Source organism: Neolamprologus brichardi, chromosome 11, assembly GCF_056152115.1.
Source record: "Neolamprologus brichardi isolate AB-2024 chromosome 11, ASM5615211v1, whole genome shotgun sequence".
Taxonomy (NCBI): domain Eukaryota; kingdom Metazoa; phylum Chordata; class Actinopteri; order Cichliformes; family Cichlidae; genus Neolamprologus; species Neolamprologus brichardi.
In genome coordinates this window covers 26,765,277-26,788,546 of record NC_142114.1, presented here as the reverse complement: position 1 = coordinate 26,788,546, position 23,270 = coordinate 26,765,277, and the positions used below count along the sequence as shown (strand labels likewise).

The following is a 23,270-nucleotide window of genomic DNA, read 5'->3' as shown; positions in this document are numbered from 1 at the left end:
CACAAGATCTACTGTGCTGTTGTTTTGTTGTTGTTTTTGTTTTGTTAATATATCAAAATTTTTGCATGTATACAAAATCTTAACATGCTTTTTGGTAGTTTACTCAAACCTAAAATAAGTTTTTTGTTTATCCAATGTCCAAGTGCAAAATGCATAGACTTCTGCTAAGTTAAGTAACAGACTTTTTGCTTTGCAGACCAGTCAGGCGTTCACGTACAGTCATTCCCATGCAAAGGTCCTTTTTAAGCCAGGAAAAGCCCTCAATATGAGCAAAATTGTTCACTTTATCTTTCATTGCTGCAGCTCAGTGTGACTTGACTACAGCAATAGTCTGTGCAGTGTATAATTTCTCATACACTGTAGTACTTTGAACCCACTCATAGACATAATGCTTGCCATTTGGTGGAAAACTCCGTTCAAAGTGGCTTACAGTGCCACGGGTGTGGTGATGGACTTTGGTTCACATGATTTAGATCTTAGCCTGATGATGGTGGACAGAGTTAAGAGTATTATATTTCACCTTATGACCTTTTAGGTTCACCAACATGACATCATCTTTTACCACACTGTCCCCACAATGAAAGTCAAAGTGCCAGCTGTGCTGAAATGGCCCTGCTTCATTGTCAGCTATTCAAACTGCAGAGTAGGACCAAATGTGAAAATGAATGTGGTCTGAATCAGTGGACTGTAGCACAACTGCACTGTTTCCTGTACTTTCATCTCTATGCATGTGACATTTTGAAGCACCTGGAAGTTTACCCTCAACTTTGATCTAAAGGTTGCTCATTCTTAAGTCCACACACATAGATGGGGGATTTGTTAGCACATACGTTCCTCATTCACTGAGATTCATTCAAACCTGTTCATACTAGCTTGTTGTGAAATATACCCACTGGACTCAGATGTGAATAATGTTTATATTATATTAATGTATACGGATTTATTTTACTGTTTTTTTTTTTTGTTTTTTTTTTGTGCTAACAAGCAATTTCTCAGCTTGCAAAGACACACACAGTTACAAACTCGGATGTCAATCACAATTAATTTTTATCATCTATTCATTTATTTTGTGTGAAATGGCAGTGCATGCTCAAATGCTAAATTTCATAATTGTCAGACCCGCCCCCTTTTTAATGTAGGATATAGATATAGATACCTTGGCTTTTGTAATAATCAGAAAACGGTGTTAAATTCATAATCTCTGGTTCCCCTCTCTTCCTCACAGTGAGAAACATTCTTTTATGTAGGATAACATAAGGTTCATCTTAAATATTGCGTTAAATATTTTCTAGCTTTGTAAAGTACCATGTGATGCATATATTTAACAATATAAATTTACTTTATTTAGAAAAATTGTGAGAAAAAAAAAATGTGTTGGTGTTATTCACCAAATCTGTATTTGCAGAAGTTTCATTTAAATAAGCATCAACTGCATACTGCTGTCATATATAGTCATGCTAATTTCTTCTTTTTGTGCATAACTTCACACATAAGTAACAGATATGGACCAGACAGCAACACGTTCTGTTATCATAAATGTAACTAGGCTTCTCCAAAAATAATCCACTGGGCCAATGCCCTTTTAGCCAAACTATCATGCTGGTGTGGTGAGATTAATAAAAAAAACAAAAACAACCCCCCCAGAAAAACAAACAAAGAAAAAACATCCAAACTGCTGCCACTTTGCTTTTAATGTCCTCCATTATATATTAGTTTCCCTGCTAGCTGGACTGAAACGTTGTCACCTGATCCAGCGGGTTGTTTTGTTTTATTTATTTTTTTATTATTCAGGATTGCACCGCCATCCAATCAATGTGTCTTAAACGTCACGTCACTTTGAGAATTTCTAGCACACAATTATACAATTTTTGCTTCCACAGTACAATCAGAACATGAAATCATCACAGCCGTGATGTTTTTGGAACAGGACGTTGAATTAGGAGTGGGTGATATGGGGGGAAAAAAAATTTATCGCAAATTTTTTTTTTACGTCAGTGGATATATCAAGATATAAAATCAAATCACTTTAAAAAAAAATAAATACATTTTTTACTCCTAAGTGAAAATGTGTGAAGCTGAACATGATAAATGTACTGTAGATCTCCATGCTGCTGCATTTTAAATACACAAGTGTATATAATAAACTAAAACCTTAACTCTGACCATTCAAAACCTTCAAGTGTTAAAGAATACAAACAAATGATATTTACAGTATCTCAAATTTTCACTGAAGAAAAGTTTTTTTTTTCCATAATTATCTTTTCATTTTATTGCCAACCCCCACGCTGAACTGTACATACAGAAGAGCATTACTTTGTTTACACACAGCAATGAATACATTAGCCCACCATTAGCTTAGCTCTCATTTTTAGTGTTTTAAAGACTTCTTTAATTCCATTTATCCTTTTATAACTGTTTCTACACATGTAGGGTTGTTGGAGATGTATATTAGCTTAGGGCTGTGCAGTTAAGTGATTATTTTTATTTGCTTTTTTTCCTCTCTCATTATGATTGAAACTAAATCTCTGGTATCGTGTGAATATTGATGCTGTCGTCTTGCCTTCCAGCACCCTACGCTTTACTTTTTGTTGCGCCCTGAAATCTCAGATTTACTCTCCACCAGGGTGCTTTATATTTATTTTTTATTTATTTTTAACATAAAGCAGTTTGCTTTAATCAGGCAAGTAAATCAATTCTACTGTTCATTTAAAATAAATCTTCTGTCTGAAAGACACATTTGTTAGCTAAATGTGCATTTTTTTTCCCTCTCATCTACTTATAATTGTGTTACATAAAGGTGCTGCTATTGCAGCATATAGATACTTTATATTTCCAAGTATTTGGGATTATTTTTGCCATAATTGAGCAGCACTGCATTAACTAATTAACTGGTTGTATCTTATGTCTTAAAAACCCTAACCCCTTGTTATCAACGTGCAAGTTGAGAATAAGATTTTAGCTGGTGCCTCAAAGTGATTAAAAAAAAATTATCTAAAAAGGAAAAATCGGAGCGCATTTTGCTTTTCAAACTCAACTCAATACTTTGAATTAATTGATGTCAGTTTAAAAATTAACACCATGGTAAAGTCAGTGTATTTTCACTTTTGATACATATTAACTTGGATTAAGCCTAAGTGTCCCATTACAAGGGTTTCTAAACTAGGATTAGGCTTAAACCATGTCTAAGAAACTGAGTCTGTCTCTTTTTAAGCCTGGTACCAATAGGAAAACTTACTGATTTATTCTTAAAATGCACTTGCCTGAGAAGGTCTTGAGTTGTCTGTTTTGTCTAAAACCCAAACGCATTCAATTTGCTATCATATGACCTAGAAAACCTGCCAATTGTCACGCTAAAGGAGTAGAATTGTAGATCATACTAAATTAACCAAATTTTCTCTTCAACCAGACTCACGCATTCCTGTGCAAACCTGGGGTGAACAGTTCTCCTATACTTTGCAAAAGAGAACTACCTGTTTGTTATCACATTTGCCTTACAGCTAATAATTCACCATCCTGGAAATGTAAAGACTTCATCACAGCTTGCTGTCTGAACCGCGAAGGGAAGTCCAACCTGAAAATATTTCTTTAATTTGACATACACTTACTTTACCCATGAAAAAAATCAAAATCAGACTGCTTTGATGTCTTGGCTTCTTTCATACTGTTTCTTTTTTCTCATTGGGAGATTATTTTAGTCTGGCAAGTGGGGAAATGATGGAAAATAACTAAAATCCCAGTTTTGAGAGCACTGGCTTGGACTATATAAATATTGATAGAAATTTAGCCTGCTTCCTTTGTCTAGAATGCTTCAGGGAATTTTTACTGTAGCCCAGTAAGCTTACTTAGGCAATACCTTTGGGTGTGTAGGCCTGTGTATTCTGCGAACAAAGAGCAACAATGAACGGCTGTGTAGTTCTAGTAGGAGAGAGGTGCCTCATGGAGATAGTTTAGTCTGTGTGTCTGTTGGAAAGGCCCTTGCCCTAGCCTGCTCAGGCAAGGAATAAAGTAAACAAGCATATTTCCTGCTCATCGTTCTGTTCCTTTACTCTGCCTTTGATATGGGAACGAAAGAAAGAACATACACTTGCTTTTTTAGAAATTACTACAAGTATAATTGAGGCTAATAAATGTAATGCAGTCTCTAAGCACATTCGAGCTAATATCTTTACATGGTTTTTTTTGTTTTTAACTGCGTGGCACTGCAGGAATGCAGAGTGGATGCAGGCAGTATTGATGTCCATTGTGGTTGTTTATGAGTTCTTATGTGGGTGGCGTGTGCTTAACTGCTCCAGCTCATAGCAGATTATTCTCATAATGTCAGATACTGCTGCTCAGCCATTTACATTTGCCTCAGGTCGCAAGCCTTCTCTTTGCTCTGCTGTAACACATCACACTGTCCATACTTTCAAAACTAGAAGATATTGGTACAAAAAACTCATTTGGTTAGTTGAAGCTACGTTTTATTACATTGCTTGTTGTTGTTTTGATTTTGCTTTTTTATAATCAAAGCAGTATGTTTTGATTATAACTGACGTCGATTTACATGCTCCTTTATTGCTAGATGAAAATGTAACTACTGGGTTTGGTTTGTCATTCAAATTATGGCTTCATGTTCCTGGTTGCATTTGTGCAGTAAGTGATTTGTTACACTAAAATGTTAGCATTTCAGTTGAAACTTACTAACACACTCAGCAAGGAAGAGTCAAAAGATGCCTCAGGGTGTTTGGCAGTATTGCACATCATGACATGCACTGATGCCAGCATGCATGCGTGTGTGTCTAATTCTGTTTCTTTGCTCTTTCTAACTTTACAGCAGAAAGATCCAAATTACAGGTGAGGAATTCGAGTGCCATTCGACGGGCTTCTTCCTTGGACGCCATCACAGGGCCATACCTCACCGGCCAGTGGCCTCGGGACTCCCATGGACCCTACCCTTCCTGCATGAAAGACAAAGCCACACAGGTACACGGTGTTCAGAAAATCCTACCTTGGCTGTAGGCCTGCAGGGGTTGACTCAACCTAACTCTTTTCAACACTAATCTTTAACCTTTACGCAATGCTGGCCTGCATTTAATCAACCTTTAAGCCTAGTGATTGGAGAGTTTCTGCCAAAATTAACTCTGGGTGTTGTAGTTGATGTCTCTCTGGACATTTTTCTTTTAAAAATGTATTGCATGGTTTTCTCTGGAAACAAGGAGGTGCCCAAAGTAACTCCCTGAACTTTGGAAATCAATTCTGCAATAAATCATTATTTGATTTAGGAAATATTTGCATCATTTTCTAATGTTCTGTTGTATATGCTGTTACAGCTATTCAAATGAAACATGGGCAACTTTTCAAAAGATTTTGACATATGTACAAGTTATTCTTGTGAGTTTGACGCTCAGGCTTTAGCTCTTTTTCTGTTGTTGGATGTCAAAGACAGCTTTGTATGTGGTCACTGCATTTGTTGTAACAACTGTGATTACATCACAATCCCATTTACACTGGAATTTTGGACTCTTTGTAGTCATCTTCTAAGCCATAGGGGATACAATGGAGGAAAAAAATCACTACAGGCAGAGAAGTCAACATAAGAAGGAAATTAGTAGCTGAAGTTTTTTAACTGATGCATCATAACTCAGTATTAAGCCTCTGCAGCGTTACACTTTGCGTGCACATGCAATATTAGGTGGTGAAAGAGTCTTTAATGTTTGGAAAAGTTGAGTCAAAATACTGCATTTAAGTGGAGATGCACAGTGATTATTTGCCCCAATAATATCTGTCTAAATGAGAGTGGTTTATGGCCATTTAAAGTTATTTCTACAGTTGACTGGAAAATAAAGACATAAAATATTATAATCTTATTTTAAGGCCACTTTGTCAACCACGAGGCCAGAAGGGCTTTTCAAATTAATGATTTTTCCCAGCAAATAATTGCAGGCATGAGTACCAAAACTAATTTTTGGTTTCTTTCATAGTTTCTGTCATAGTGCTTGGTGCTGGCGAAAGACTTTTGTTATATTAATCTGGTGGTTGAAGTCTGGAGTCGGCTGCCAGTGTAGGCCTAACAGAGTTGTCTGAATAGTCTGAAATTCCCCGAAAGCACAACATTTTAATGCATTATAACACTTCATAAGGCATATGTATGGATTCCACATTGAATCTGACCACAGTATTCCTGGATAACTGCCCACACATAATCAGCTACTAATCTTGCCATGTGACTCAGTGTTAAATGTAGTTTCACTCAAAGAGCCTTTTTTTGTAGGGGGAGGGTTTCTGTTATGAAAGAATATTGAATATGTATGATCATGACAAGGGCTGCTCTCCTCTGTGCTAACAGAAGCCTTTCATGTGTCTGAATGAAGACCGCCGAGGCTCATTTACATGGGCTTCATCCCTTTAACCCCTCATTCTCCTTGCATTTCTTTGTGTGTAGGCTGAGGAAGTGGTGAGTGGGTCCTACGAAGTTTCTTGAGCCGGCTGTGTGCAAAGTAAACATCTCTAATTACAGGGTTCCTGTGCATTCTGGACAGACTGGGCAAGAATGGAAAGTCGATTTGATAGTGATTGGATCTTGACTAATGTTAATAAATGGACCCATCTTTTAGACTTAGTGGGGGGTTTTAAGCACTCTGTGATGTTTGCCTTGGTCTTAACCATATTTACCTGTAAAAATCTGATTGAAGTAGGCTAAAATAAAAATCCAATTTAAGATTTATGTCTTTAGAAGCTGTGGAAAAAATGGAAAACATTTTGGATGTTCTCAAATTCTTAAATGCACAACCATCCCCGAAGGATAGTCATAGACCACTTCCTGTTAACAAGTTATGCCTGGCCCCAGCTCTTTTTATGAGACAACAACAGAAGCAAGCAGCACACAAAGGATCCACAGACTCTTTTGTTGTGCATTGCACAAGTTCAAGTCAGCCTCTCCTTTGAGCTGTAATTCAGCCCTGCATGGAGGTGAAGTTGTTTGCACCTGTCCCCCAGGCTATGACTGAAGCGAGGAGAAATCCCACTGCTTACCACCTGGCCCTCGTGGCTACACGGCCCGCCTGCCTTTTGTGTGGGAGTTTAGGAGCAGAGGGCCCATACATATGCTAATCACTGTTCCGGGACAGGGCTGCGTGCTCTAGGCCCTGTGGTTACAGAACACAGAGAATGTCTGTATGAAGATTAGGATCCTGACACACCAAGGCAACCTCAATGAACTAGCATAAAGACAAAACTGATCAGTTTGTGTTGCCTCATGTCTTCTATTAAAAGTTGCACTTTGCACACAGTGCAGGAGCCGATGACCAGCTGACCGCTGATATGTGTGCACATTCTGGGCCTACGTGACAGGAAAAGACTCATTAGCATTATGTGTAATTGAAAATGTACAACACAAGCTGTTGTGTTATTTTCATATCCCTGTGAATCACCCCAGAGGACATCTTGAACAGCTTTATATGAATTTTAGCTTCTTTCTTTGACTGAGACTTCACATGTACATGGTAGACATGGACGTAGGCATTGTGATATCACCCGCTGGCGTTTTGCAGCTGCCATTTCGTTTTTTGATGTAACCATATTTGGGTGGAGCGTGGATGCTAAGTTATAAACTAAGGCTAACAAACTTGGTTAGCAATCAGCATCCATAAAGTGTGAAGGTGCAACACACACATACATCTTCTAATTAGTGATAAGTAACAGAAACTACGATTTAATTAATTTAAACTGAAAAACATACCAACACAATAAATACGGGAGGAAGCATCCTGAAGTTATGAAAGACAAAACTATCCATAGCGGCAAAACTATTTGTTTTGTAGAGAGTTTTAACGGTCTGATTATTAGGAATGTGCATTATCTTCAAATATTCGATCAACCATTCAGTTATACATTTTGACAGGAAAAAATACTTTCCCTTGTGTTTACCAGTAACAGGCTATAATACGCTGCTACCACCCGATGGGCTCTCTGCCAGAACGAGTGTCGATGAATTTACTTTTGTGACTGGTTGTTGTTTTGTTAAACCTTAGTCGCACAGTTTCAAAAGCTGTTGCAGCTCTCTGTAGAAGAAAACAAGTTCCACCACAGACTCCACCAGTTAAAGCTAGTATTGAATTACAGTTCTGTAGAAACTGGTGAAAATTAAATGGTATTTTTGCTTGAAATCTCACTCCTTAATGGGATTGGCTCACTTTGGGAGCAAGCCTCAAAGGACCGTTAAAAGAAATGCTGTTTCTCGTGCTTTGAGGTGGCTTAATGTTAACATGCATCCAACGTCTGCCTTGGTGTACAAAGGCTTTTCGACAGAAACATGTGCTAGAGTGCTTTATCGGATGTTATCTCATGCCACATTTTAATCAGTAACTTTTTTCCATGTTTGCCTCCTCGACACTTAATGCAAACTGATGTCTCTTGTAGTGATTTTGATTTACTGACTCATAAAGTCAACTCGCCCAGTCAGAGAACATGGTCTCTGCATCTCTAAAATGTACCAAATTATAGCAGCGGCACTTTGCTCGCATGTCTCGGCATGTAATCTAAACAAAACAGCACAAATTCCACTGTGATTCTATTGAAGCCCAGTCATTATTTCCTGCTTTGGAACAGAGCTGGATTCTTGAGGATGTTGCCTGCATGTAACCCTTTGGGTGTGATTCACAATAGGAAGCGAGCTACAGGCAGTAACAGTTGGGTTTTATCTGTAGAGCATTACATTATCAGGCACCACACCTGGCACACTGCTCAGGCTTGGAAGTCGGAGCTGAAACGATAAAAGGCCCTCTGAGGTAAATAAAGGTGGGTATTCTTGTTAACACATTGTTCGAGAGGAACAGTCTATGAAGAGAGGCAGCCTGTGGTTTTTTTTGTAACTGCCATATCTTATGATTTCCCTGGGGAAGTTAAATTGCAAATTAAGATGCCAAACAATGATGATATTGTGACCTCACTGTGTCATCTTTTAGCCCACTGACTGGTAATAAGCTTTCTTTATGATTAACAAAAAAATAATAATCATAATCATGTAGAAGACCTCTTATGTTGACAACAGTGTTGAACCTGTGAACTCGCTTACATTTGTTTGTTAGCCAACATTTAAACATTTGCTCAACAGTGAGGGCTCCAGCTTCAGGCCAACTTCTCACCTCAGTGTCATCATTTTTACTGCAAGCTGTTTTTCCTGTACTGAAGGTTGCTGTGGTTGCAGCACTGTGTTGCCACCCCTGTTCAACACAAATCAGAATGAAGGTGATTTAAGCCTCAAGAAGATTAAGGAACATATCTTCCTGTCCTGACAAGGGCATTCAGTTTTTCAGCCTGCCACCATGTTTTCCTTTGATACTGTTTAAATGACCATAACTGAAGTAATAAAAAATTAACACCAAACTGTGCATTATAAGTATAACTAATGAAAAATGCAAACTAATTCTCATTCCCATGAGACTATACCTTGAAGTGCCAATAAAAGCATTGCAGAGTTCATAAGCTACAGGTCCTCCTTGACGTCACACAACATCTGTGAGAACTTAGTTTTTCCTCGAGTCCAAAGCTCCACACAGTCTCTGTGCCCTTTCTAACCAATCTGCATTCTGCATGAACAGATTACGCTGCAGCATCAAGTCCCTCAGTGTTTGGCAGAGGCATCAAACGGCACAAGCGATTCCATAGGCCATGCACAAAATGTTAATGCTAAAGGCTAGCTACACATCTGCCAAGCACAGTGGTCCCTTTTATGAGAGCACAAGTGCTCATTTAATCCGCTGTCCTTTTCTCAGGCAACCGGCACCAGCGAGCCAGCGCAAACGACTTCACGGGTGTTCCTCATTATTCACAGTGTGATATTCCATATCATAGGGCAAGGCTTGTGCGTTAGTTGGAAAAGCCATAGAGGGTTTTCTGTTTATGTGGGGTCAGACATAAGGCAGTGTGAAGACACTGACATTTAAGTTGCTTCATACTACTGTGCTGTCGATAAAACATCAGCTGTTTGAGGAGCAGAGGCTGTGTTGATATGCATAATCAGGGGGAAGTATGTGGTTTCAAACAGCCATATAAAACATCCTCAGTCTGTTTCTGTTTTTGCATAAATTTGCATAACTTAACTGTTTTCTTGTTTCCGCTAAACATATCTGAAAGACTTGTTCAATGACACAGAAATGCTTGTGTGCTCTCCTGTAGGGAATGTTTTGTATACGTTTACCAAAAAAAAATCGTTTACTGATGATACAAAACTTCTCTGTAGACTCATTGATCTGGTATAGGCCGGGCATTGTAGAGCACAGCTGTAGCAAATCTGTATTTTACACGAGCCAGGAAACTTTTTCACGACTAAATGTGAGGACGTGGAAACCGTGTAAATACTTTTGTTGCTGACGTTTTCTTTGGTAGGTTTCTGGTTCTTGGACTAGAATTAAGCATCTTGTATTCTGTGTTCGTGTAGTCTGCAAGTAATAAAGTGAATTTTGTCCCCTGACACTGATTTAGAGTATTTACCTCAAGTCAGCTTAGTAATGGAGGCAGTCAAACATGCTATGGCTTTAGTTGTGCCTTTTGAATATAACCGTTTCCTCAGGGATGATATCTCATGACTGTTTTGCTGACTTTCATTGATTCCAGATTTTCAACTTTAATTTTAAACACACGGCAATCATTACTGCTTTTAGCAAGCATCTTTCTCAACTGCTTATCTAAACATTTGACTTTTTTAAAGTTAGTTATTTATTTATTTTGTTGTTGCGAATATCCTGACTGACTTCACAATGAGGGGATTTATTACCTAATCATTGTGTTTGGTGAGGTTTTAAGAGAGCTCTTCATGTGAGCTTGTATTTCCTTACCTCTCCTGCATGAGCATTTGAATGTTGTTTGTGTGTATATAAGTACAGTTTGGTGAAAGTTTTTATTCTGTATATGTGGATGTCTTTGTGCACATATATCATTTGTAGCAGTTTAATGAACATTTAAGTAATATAAATAACAATCTATTAATTGGTTAATCTAACCATTCAGCTGCATATTTCGCGCACTGACACATAATCAGATGCTCTGCAGGTTGTTATATCAAGAATTTATTAGATGCATATAAATACAACAATATTCAGTACTTAAACAGTTATAGTACATTGTTTGAAACCCTGAAGATGTTGATTTAAGATCAAGGCCTTGCCTTGCTAGCCAGCCCACTCTTTAGCCTCTGCTCAATCCATTTGGCGTTAAACCTGCATCTTCCTATTCAGGGTCTTGGGAGGTCTGGAGCCTATGCCAGATGTTCCATGACCTGGAATTGGATAACTGGAAAAAAATGAATCTGTTGACCTTAACACATATATAAACAATCTTGTAAAGCCAGTGCCTGGAAATGTTTACACATCAAACCTGTGTCGAAGGTGTTTCAAATTAGATAATTGAGATTATTGAGAAGAAGCACATTTTTGTCTTAAATAAAACTTTCTTGTATGGATGGATACCCTCTGCACATACCCATGCTCTTTTGCAGTACAGCTGCACACAACATTGGACTTTCCGTGCCTGTGTAATATAAGACATGCTATCAGGAGGTCACGGTACATTTGAAATGCATATCACTAGCAAATGTATTTATGTTTTGAGGAAATGATGAGTTATGTAACGTTTGAGTTTGTGTCAGCATGTGTATATATCTGTGTTTCAGACTCCGGGTCTCTGGATCGATGATGGAGCAGAACAGGGAAGTCCTCACCAGCGGTCAGCCTCCTGGGGCAGCGCAGACCATCTCAAAGAGGTAGTTTTGCCTGTCGTGTTTTTCTTTCTTACTGTCAGGTTCTCAAGTGTTTGTTACGAGCATCCATTATTTTATCTGTTCAGATCGTTCAGATTGTGTTTGCAAGGGACAACCAATCAGAAGAGTTTTCATAAAAGGAGGGTGTAGGAAACTTTAAATTGTTTGTTTCAGATAGTGGATCATCCCAGGGGCTGCACCAAGACCTAGCATAAGATAAATGACCACTAGCTTAAAATGTGAGTCACGCAAAGCTACTCTAGAGTCCAAAAATAAGAATATAAAGCTGGAAATGAGCGTAATGGGTCCATTTTAACCTTAATTCATGCCACAGAAAATGCCCTATCCACCCAGGCTAGCTGAATACATTAACTCAGCAAGAGGAAAGAATGTTTTTGTCGTTTTTGAGGTTCATATCATTTTAAAGTGTTTTATTTGTCAGGGTCTGTGGTCAGACTAAATATTATCCTCCTTAAGGTTGGTTTCCACTCCTTTCTGTCTGCCAGGCATGGTGGCCAACCAAGCGACCACACGGCATTATAAGGTCTCCAGCTCTTCAAACCACAGTCTAAATTTATCCTCTTTCTCCCCCTGTTCCTCACTCAGCTGTGTCCTTTGCATCTCATTATGGCCTCTTGTTTTTGAGAGATGGTGCAGGAGCTCCTCTCAAGGGTGAAACACCCATATAGTTTCATTTTGGGTATGTACAACTTAAGTCGGGGTAACTGAGGCACTGAAGATGTTATATTGAGCAGAACACATTTTCTGTTGAGCATAACAGAAAATATGAGCATAATAGACACTCAGTTTCTGTTTCCAGTCCAAAAGTAGTTTCAAAATATTAATGGCACACAGATGTGTTGACCAGAGAAGTTATCCACAGTTTGAAAGGATAAGGTTGGTGTCATTCCAACGTTCATAAAGCTCAGACATGTGTTTTGTAATTTCATACCACACTACTACTGTGCTTCATTAGTCAGTACTGAGATGTCCTGTTAAATAACAGGCTTTACTTTTTTCTTCATAGCATGTGATCTAACAAGAACAAGACTGTGGTTTATTTCAGAAGTCTGAATGTTCACACTTCTAATTTGACTGTTATTTACTGTCAACAACTGGTATTCGTGTTGCACTATTGCACTGTTAACAGGTATAAAAGAAAAGGGATAAAGAAACTTTCATAAGTGCCACAAGAGTTTGATAAAAATCTTTTCTCTGCTATGAGCTTACAGCATTTCTATCTGATGGCAAATTCTGTAATCTGATCCATCTTTGCAGATTTTGTTGTTTCTTCAGAGTGAAACCAGAGCCGCAAGATAAGTTTAGTGCTCGTCTTTTTACAAACAATCCCTTTGCCTTGGCCTGTACAGTCAACGGGATAGCACAGCCAGGAAAACCCTCTTTCACATCCACTGAGATTACATCAGGATCGTCTGGACTTGTCATTATCATGTGCTACAGTCACTAAGTGAATGTAGTGAACTGCTTTCCAGTGCTCTAACCTCGGCGATTACATATGTGGGAGGACATCTATGAGAGGAGCAAGTTTCTTTGTTGACTGTGTTGCCAGGATGACAAGATCAGAACTGAAGACCACACCTTTGTCTGCATAGCACAACTGCATCTCACAATGGGTATCCTGTTTTTAGGCTGATGCTGGACCAGATGTAGAAACACCCATTGACTAAATTTGTCTCATTATCTTGCAAGGCTGGTGTTATGCAATATACTGATCTGCAACCGTACAGCTCACGAAGACTGACTTGGCTGGCAGGAATAACATCAGATTAAATCCACTGAAGTTAGAAAATAGTAAAATTAAGCACGCTTTACTAGACAAGAGTAAACAATGTCTGTGCAAATATTGTCTGTCTGTTAAAGAGCAGTTTTAAAACCACCGTTCAAATATTTTCTGTATATTGAAGAGACATTTAAACTGTTAATCACATTCTTTGACAACTAAATGGTATTGTTAAAGTGTTGTGGTGTAACGTTGCACACACAATGCCAGATCAGTTTGCTGAGTGTGGCTAATGTTAGCAGTGGTAGTATCAGCAGTTCAGGCTGTATAGCATCTGAGTTTTTTGGAGCCCAGCCCAAAAGTTAGGACCATGAATGGTTCCCTTTGGGATTGAAGATCAAGGTCAAGATTTTTTTTTAAATAGTTTTTGAGATTGTCACAGACAAATCAAAAGTAAGCAAGGTAATCTTCACAATCTGTGCCACTTTTATGATCTTGAAGTGTAAACACAATCATGTAAGTGTAAACACCAAAATTAAAAGGCTAATATTAGCAAAAAAAACTACACCAAAGTCCCGTGACTTTAGTGTCTACACCACTTTGTTTTGAATTTGTCTTACTGAGAAATGTCTAAAGCCTGTGTTAGAAGAAACCTTTGAGTAGTCACCTAATCACTGACATCTCTACTTGTTATGGCCGTACACTGCACATATTTCAGTGAATATAACTCCTCCCAAGCATCTTGAAATCAGTTGGAGTTAAAGATGGTTTTCCTGTATTTTGGCAAAGATTGTGTTCTCACAGTTGCGGAATAACGTAAATTAATCACAGTATTATCTCTCTGCTGACAGTGAAGTACATCAGAGGAAATGTGCTTTTCACCTCCTGACCTCATTCACTTCACTCATGGGAATGGTTAACTCATATGTTCGCATGCCTTCACGTCGTTCACTGAAGTGCTTGTGCTTTTTCTCCAGCAGATTGCTAAACTGAGGCTACAGCTGCAGCGTGGCAAACAGGTCAACCGGCAGAGCAAAGACAGGGAGCAGAGCTCGCTGCAGCTCCCACAGCAGGCGCAGCATGGCACTGCATGCCAGCCACAGGTGAGCTACGCTTGTCAGTACTCATGCTTTGACTATGTGGGTTGTTGTTTTCAGGTGAAAACATTAACTAACCCCACACATGTGATGCAGGATTTTAGGCTGACAGCAGCGATATGATAAGGCAGCTTAGCAGCTGAGGAAAATAAACACACAAATGAGGCAGACCAACCTGAATTTCAACTGTCAAAGATAGGAAAAAGAGCAAGGTTGTTTTCTACATTAGTCGGTTAACAGGATTAAATGATTAACTTGGTTGTATGTCAACTTAAAGTAATGTATAAAATGACCATTATGAAGTTACAATTATGGGTCCAGGCAAACTGTTTTAGGGAGTAGGTATTGATTAAAATGATTTGAGAAAGATTTAGACTTTGTGAAGGCAATGTTTCATCTTAATCATACCTTTATGATCAATGTTGCTCTGAATCTTACTGAGGAGGCCTAGTTAATAGTGATGTGTCGGTCGCGACTCAAGCTGGCTCCTTATCCTGAGCTGTGGATTTTTTTTTTTTTTTCTTTCTCTCGCACTTTTTTTCCACTTCACTCGCACGCGAGCCTTGTGCTTGCGCTGGGAAGAGGGGGGAGGGGCGGTAGTTACACTGGCAGTAGCACAGGAACAGAGCGGGAGGGAGAGAGAAAGGGAGCCAGGGACAACAAGTCACATTAGAGAGGTATAGTAATCATCCACAACTATTTTCAGTTGCAGATGATAAAGGATTCAGAAAGTTTATTCATGCAGGCCCATATGGCAGAGAATTATGCATCTTCTTTTTGTTTTCATATTTTAATTTATATTTAATTGTGTTGTGGTTTGCAGTGTTTTGTGTTTCACTTTAAATTTGTTTAAAAGGAAAAAGCTGAAAATTTAAATAGTTAAAAGTTGAACTGTGACTAGTTGGTTTTTGTATTATGATTTATTTATTACATTTTATGTGGAGTGAATAAATAAAAGTATATTTACGGTGGCCCCTAGAGACAAAACACGTACAAACTCCAAAACACGTACAAAAGACAACAGAAGTGCTCCAGGATGCTAGGGCGCAGTGTTGAGCTTTTGTTACCTAGTGGCTACACAAGCCAGCAAGTACCAACGACTGGATTTGGTGTGTGGTAGTAACAGGTAAATAAACAAACAATACACATATGCTTTCAATCGTGTAATTAAAGTGATCTAGGGTAGCTCTGTTTTGGAAGTTCAGTTAATGCTAGAAATGTGTTTTGGAGTTTGTACGTGCTTTGTCTCTAGGGGCCACTGTATATATTTATATATAAACATATATAAATAAAACCACTTTTTTTACATTAGCAATTCCTTTTGTGCATAATTTTTATATTGTTGTTAATAATAAATTAATTAAAGCAACAAAACAACCTGAAGAGCCGGCTCTTTTTAGTGAGCTGAGCCGAAAGAGCCGATTCTCTAAAAAGAGCCGGAAATCCCATCGCTACTAGTTAATGAATCTCCTCTGTGACCAGTTGTATCAAAAGTAAAAGGGAGACAGCAGAGGAGAACTGTGTCTGGGCATGTCCCTTTCTCCACTGGCTGCAGTTCATTCATTAACAGATGCTCAGCACTGCAACTGCTGTAGGAACATTTCCATAAACCATGATATGCTTAAATGTAAACTACAAACTGAATGTCTACACCCACAACGCCAAGACGAATTCCGTTTCATATGTGACAAGTGAAGTGTTTTAGTATACAAAGCTTTTTTTCTTCTTCTTCTTCTTTTTTTGACATGTACATAATGTTCATGTTTTCTTCTTTTTTGTCTTTTTTTTTTTCTCATTTCAGTATAAGGCAACTTCAACTTCGACAACGATGCCTGTGATAAAATCCCTCATATGCAGAGTGCCGAGCAGTGTGGAGGGCATCAACCATGAGCTAGAAAATGTGTTTATCAGAGAGGACTTGGAGCAGGGAATACAGGTAGGGTGTGTGCCCATACCTGTGATGGGTCAAACTATGTTTCAACATGATTTGGAGCGCTTGTTGAACTACATACCTGCAGATGCTGTGAAATCTTATCATTCACCAGCTGGATAAAATGTCAGATTAATGCCATGCAGACTTTAAAATGAAGCATTCCAGTGGGCTAAAAAGTGGGCTGGGCTGTTTATAAGGTGCTTCTTTGCACATATTTAAATTGTAAACTTTGTGACTTATAAATGACTACGCAATGTAATCTCCTGCCTTTCCATCATCCCACGCATAGACTCTAACCTAACCATACTGGAACGCAGCTGCTGACTGTAGTCCTTGTTTTGCTCTACAGCAGTGGTCCCCAACCCCCGGGCCACGGACCGGTACCGGGCTGCAAGAGTTGAGGCTCGGGTGTGAAATTTATGGATTTCAGGGTTTTTATCGTAAACTTGGTTTCCCTGGGTCTTTTCCTGTGTTGTATTTGTGTCTTATTTTGAAAGAAATATTTACACGTTACCATAGCGCCCAGAGAGTATTAAGGGGCAGAGAGGAGGATGTTACTCTCGATGTTGTTGGCGCATTTCAGGAGGACGCTGCTAATAAAGTTACACAATTACACTGTGAATTTGTTTATTATTATTATTATTATTATTATTATTATTATTATTATTATTATTATTGTAATATTTACAAAATACCACAGTTTTGTCCAGTTTTATTTTGTTGTATTTATCTGCGACACCTTAATGGCTGGTCCATGAAAATATTGTCAGACATTAAACCGGTCCGTGGCGCAAAAAAGGTTGGGGACCGCTGCTCTACAGCCTCCAAGCGGTGGCACATGAATTAGCCAAAGAGCAGAACAAGGAGTACTGCTTACAGCTGCAGAACAGGAAGGTAAAGCTGGAGTCTATCCAACCTTTCTAGAAAGTCAGTTTATTGATAGTCATCACATCACAGCAGTCTGGTCTACCTGCAGATGGGGAGACACAAGACAGGAAGGGTTGAGTCTAGTGGTTCAATTGCAAGTGAACTTTCAAAATGATGGCATTGTTTACCAGTGAGACGACTGCACTCGTGTACTGCGGTGGCCTTTATATCTAAAGCGAAGTCTATGTGGGTAACCCTGGAAATACACTTGGTGTGGCTTCTTTGGGTTCCAGCTCTGATGTGGGTGCTGGCACTTATTGCACCCTCACAGGACAATGCTTGCAGTTTCATCAGACGCACCATAGTATTTTAGAAATGTCCCCGAAGTGTCCCTTTGCTCCACAGAGATAATATAGCACTAGATTTAGTTTTTATGGAAGCTGCATCAAGCTGCACACAGACGATTTGGAGGGGACAGGAATCTAGTTAATTTTCACAATAAAAGGCCCCATGCCAACTACTCGCTCTGCTTCTGATACACATTCGGTGAGATTTGTAGTCATCTAAAGAAGTCAGCTAAACTGTAAGTAACTTAAAGATTTGACATCAGCTGTCACCTCGAAGTTCACTTCTGTGGCGTCATTTTACATGAAAATAATAAAAAGCACAGCATAGTTTTTTATTAAAACAGCTCAATTATTAAAAATTTAATTCAGACTCCATAACTCAATCTGACAGCAGGTGTGTACGTTGTCTAGTGCCCTATATTTCAGAGACATTAAGGATACAAAAGTGATTAACAGATTCACATGGCTCTTAATACACATGCAGTATTTACATGTACAGCGTTTAATTGAGCTCATTTTTAGCTGTTTTAGAAAGTTCTCAGATTGTTTGTTTGGTTTTTTTCTCTCCAGATTAAGCACCAAGTAAATTAATCACCATGAACATGCCAAGTAAATACTGTTGTGGTATGAAGAACGTATCTTTATCATCACAGAAACGGCTTACAACTGAAACCTGTTTGTTTGTCCTACAGTAATGAAGATGTCTTTTAATCAGTGAGTGCAGCTGACTTTACCAGCATGTAATTGTGAGATGTTGATCATGAGATGTTTTAACAGCTCATGATCAAACCTAAGCTGTGCTCAGACTCCTGCGTCACACCAGCCCTGTAAACTGCAACTCCTACACACTTGCATCACACTTTTACAAGGGTCATTGTGAGTCAGTGTTGTTCATGTAGTTTATATTCGGTGTTACTGTTTAACATAAAATAACCTTTGTGTTCATTATTTGTGCATTATAATGAATTAATTTGCATAGAGTACATTTTTTATGCATCATGCAAACCCTGCTCGATTACATATAACAAGCAGTCACTGTGTAAACGCAATATATAGATACGATTTTAACATGTTTTAAAAGTCATAATTGCAAAGATGAGCTCTAGAATTTAATCTTAAACCAGATAAATAAACGTTGACCATGTAAGGAATGCACCAAATGCAAAGGCAGACTTTACCATTTGTATGCACGACTGTTGTATACCTGTGATTTAAACAACTTTTAGGCTATGCTTAAAATTCATTACACGTGCACAGGCTTGTAAAGTCACTTCAGCACCATGCAGCCAGACACACACATTCTCACTCACTCTGAAATAAATCGCTCATAGGAAAGGAGGCCTTAAATCTCGTCTGGTGCAGGCTAGTAAACTTTGGCAGGTCTGTAAAGCTCTACTCTTAGAAGGTCTCACACACACACTACAGATTTACAGCCTGCTGAGCACAGAGCTTTTTTTTTTTTTCCCTGGTCTCCCTTTTGAATCAGCTGTGCCAAAGCAGAACGCCCTGCACATCACACTGTTCATCTGCTGTCAAGCACTACCATCTGCTGTGGTGTTTGCTTCTCCAATTGCCCTTTAAACACCCAGACAAATACACCAGAGGCCTTTTTAAGTTTTAGATTCAGGGCATTTTAGCTGGTACTTTTCACCTAGAATTATTTCATTCAGGGAGTTAGCAGGTGGGTGCATTGGGTGGCTTCAGCAGTTTCCATATGGTTTTGAGGGTGTTGGGGAAAAGATTGAGGTTATGAGTTTGTCTTCATATTAGGATTCATGTGTGTAACCGCTTGGCTTCTCACCACCTCTTATGCATTCTGACATCGCAGACAATGGATGTGGTAGATGGCCGCCGTGCCCCCTTCCCTCCACATCGTTACAGCAGCAGCGGGGACACACGTGACACAGACACACAGGCTCCTTCGAGTGGTGAATCCAGCCCATCGCCCCGTCCCTGCAGCTCTGATCACCTGCACTCACCTGATGGGAGCCCCTGTTATGCAGAGGAAATTGACAAAGGTGTGTCTTCACTAGTGAACAGATGTAGCATGTTTGCTATATTCAAAGTTATATAAATCTTTGTGGTTTGAGGTAAATGTGTGAAATCTGATGAATATGCTGAGTAAAGGATATCTAGACTCTATGCCACCCTCATGGAGTCTGTTTCTGATAGTTTGGTCAACGTTATGCACATGACTAGCCTGATCCAGGTCATTTTGCTGGGCTTATACAAAGGAGCAGGGCTGGGTTGAAGGCCATGTTATGGCACCTTTTGCCTAGACAGCTGGGATAGGCTCCAGTGCTCGGCAGGCCTAAATTTGATAAGCCAAAGAAGGTGTGTGTGTGTGTGTGTGTGTGTGTGTGTGTGTGTGTGTGTGTGTGTGTGTGTGTGTGTGTGTGTGTGTGTGTGTGTGTGTGTGTGTGTGTGTGTGTGTGTGTGTGTGTGTGTGTGTGTGTGTGTGTGTGTGTGTGTGTGTGTGTGTGTGTGTGTGTGTGTGTGTGTGTGTGTGTGTGTGTGTGTGTGTGTGTGTGTGTGTGTGTGTGGACTGTACATAATATTGCACAAGAGTGACGATACCAATGTTGGTGTTTAATCTGCTGAGAGACTGTACTGAGAGCAGAGAGTTAATTGCTTAGTCTGCCTGCAGCAGGAAGGACCTGCAGTATCTCACCTTTAGAGACTGTGGGTGAACCAGCCTGTCAGCAAAACAAGCCTCCAGTGATGTCACTTTCATGCATGTGGTGCGAAATGTTTTTCTTTTCTTTTTTTTCTTTTTTTAAATCAGAGATGGGAAACAGGCGCAGTTCACTTAACGAGTTCTGAAGTCTGGTTCAAGTTTCTTGATACTGCTAAGGAGGAGCCCTTACTAAGCATTTACACACCTCTAAAATGAGTTCTTAATGATGGCAACAAAATTTAAAAATCAGAGTTTTGTTGTATGTTGGGTTTTTTTTTTTTGTTTTGTTTTGATAGGCAGGAAAACAACATTGGAAAAAGAAAGATGTGCTTTATCAGTCTTGTTTGTTTCTAATCTGCCCCTCTAGAGTCTGTTTCCTAAGAATTCCATGATAAGCTTACTAAGTTTATCCTCTTTTGGTGTCCACAAAAATCACAAATAAAGAAACTATGATTCCACAAACGCTTTGTGCTGAGGACACACTGCTGTGCTTTTTCCGGCAGCTCCTCAAAATCTGCAGCCAACATGTATAATGTACATTTCATGCATTTGTCTCATTATCATTTTCCAAAAAGAAAAAGCACAAAACAGGTTTCATTTTTTTTTTATTATTATTATTGTATTTTCAGACAATTTGTGCAGTTCTCCTCTCCCCAAGTTTGCCACGTCGCCCAAACCTAACAACAGCTACATGTTCAAACGGGAACCTCCAGAAGGCTGCGAGAAGGTCAAAGTCTTTGATGAGCTGGTGTGAGTATTTATTTGTCTTCCTCTTGGGTTTGTTTTTAGACATACCCTCATAGCCTTATATCTGGCAGTTACTGCTACACAATTAAACTGTATTTGTTTAAAATTCAGTTACATTATTTTTATGCTTTCTTGAATTAAAACAAGAAAGACAACAAGCCTATCTGCGTTGTGGGTGATAGGGATGAGAGCAACATGGCTGTCTAGGATCAGTAACTAGCAGTTTATTTAGATACAGTTTTATAAAAAGATATCAAGCCAAGTAACGGAGTACCACTTCTGTTCTCTTCAGGTCTGGCAAGTCAAAGGGCTTCCCTCTGTTCTCGTGCCCTGACAAAAACAAGGTGAACTTCATTCCCAGGGGCTCGGCCTTCTGCCCAGTTAAACTTTTCTGCTCCTCCCTTTTCTCCCCGGTCTCTCCTTCTTGCACGTCCATCAACCCTGGTTTCCATGGCAACAGCAGCTCTGGATCACAGGTCACCCCGAGTATGCCCACGGTACCGCTAGCTACCTTTTCGTCCTCCACAGACAGAAGCACCGACTCGAGTGGCGGTGTAAACTCAGACAACAGCACAGTCAGTCAGAGCCCCGACGCAGATGTGGGGAAAGACGGCTCAGCACAAGTACTCCTTACCAGCTAGTCCTCAGGTATCCTCGACCAAACCAACTACAGCTAAAATATTGCAACTAGTCAGGTATGGTCTAACAGAAGAAAAGGAAAAAAAAATTGCACTCCGATAATCCTAACGTTAGCCAGCAGGGAGTGCTCAAGGTCTAGAAATACTTCGGAGGATAATGGTACCAGCGTCCTGCTGCACAAGAATCTCTACTTGATCCTAGTGTTAGTCCCGCTGTCAGTTAAGTCTGATGGTTCGGGCATTATTGCTGACCTTGGGCAGAGCCTCTCTTCACCCATCACTAACGTAGCCTAGCCTCCTCTGTACTATAACACTTCCCGTAACAGAAATAGCGTTGCTTTTTATTTTCTACAATAGTAGAAACGACTGCTGGAATGACTGTGTTACTTAGTGTCAGCAGTTTAAAATTAAAAAAAGGAAAAAAAAATCCAAAAGTCTCACAAAACGCAGCAATGTCAAGAAAAACATATTGTATTAACATTATCTAACAAGCTTATTAGCTGTTCAGTGTTCAGCAAGCTAACATTTCAAAGTGCATTTATGTTTCATATTTTTAAGCTACCCGGATGTCAGAATACTTTGCCCCTTTTCCCTCCTGTTACTTATTTGAATGTATTCGTAGCACACAGTCTTAAATGAAACCAGCAGTCACTTAAGTGCAGGCTTCACCTGAGAGGCTCACCAGACGAGACCGAAACCTGCATTCCTAGTTCGATCACTAATAAAACTTGGTAAGCTAAAATGCAAACATCAGCTGTTTAATCAGCAATTAACTGACCGATCAAAAAGCACACGGCTCCTCCGTTTCCTCGTTTTAATGCCCCACACTACCAAGAACAATAACTCAGGTCATGTGGAATGTACTCTCTCGGATTATGTTGCCTTTGCCCAGTGTTTGACTTTGTTCTTCAGAAAGACATTCCAGTCTTTTGCAGAAATGTTTCATTATTATTTTTTTAGTTTCTGGAGAGAGGGAGGCTAATACAGACTGAATCAACTGATTGATGTCACCCCTTGTGACGGATGCTTTGCGTGTTAACCTGTTCAGGTTAGAATTTCAGGTGCTATGACACATTCCAGAGACCGCTGTTGAATTGATCAACTGTGAGAACTCATGCAAAAGGAACGAGTGACATAAGCTAGACCCTGCGAAAGTAAGATGCTGACAATTCTGGCATTTGTTTCAGCCCTTTTGATAAATATGTACCAAAGGAAATTACGATGAGAGGCCTTTCATGTGTTTTGGGACACAAAGTAATAACTTCACAAACTGGGATAAATGGTAAACTGATGGTTAACTAAGCTTTAGTAAGTAGTTTACTGTTAACAAACAAGGACATGATAACAAATGTTTGTTAGTCATTAGTAATAAAGCAGTTTGTCATTAGTTTGGCCACATTTGTGACAAAGATGGTGAGATAGCGCTCCATCTAAGCCACAATTTTATTTTATTTTTTTCTTTCTTGGACCAAAACAAGTAGTTTTTCGG

General features: G+C 39.3%; 1 protein-coding gene across 2 annotated transcripts in view; it reads left to right on the top strand.

The window, feature by feature from the left end:
* glcci1b (glucocorticoid induced 1b) overlaps positions 1-23,230 on the top strand; it is a 28,316-nt gene extending 5,086 nt beyond the window's left edge. The window contains exons 3-9 of one of the 2 annotated variants that reach the window (XM_006791839.3): positions 4,814-4,962; positions 11,648-11,737; positions 14,456-14,578; positions 16,374-16,508; positions 19,548-19,737; positions 21,026-21,146; positions 21,436-23,230. In XM_006791839.3, the coding sequence (XP_006791902.1) occupies positions 4,814-4,962; positions 11,648-11,737; positions 14,456-14,578; positions 16,374-16,508; positions 19,548-19,737; positions 21,026-21,146; positions 21,436-21,784 (1,157 nt within the window). In that variant the 3' untranslated portion in view covers positions 21,785-23,230. Of the gene's footprint in view, positions 1-4,813; positions 4,963-11,647; positions 11,738-14,452; positions 14,579-16,373; positions 16,509-19,547; positions 19,738-21,025; positions 21,147-21,435 lie in introns of both variants that reach the window. The other variant, XM_006791838.3, reaches the window with a different exon arrangement.
* Positions 23,231-23,270: the final 40 nt, after the last annotated feature.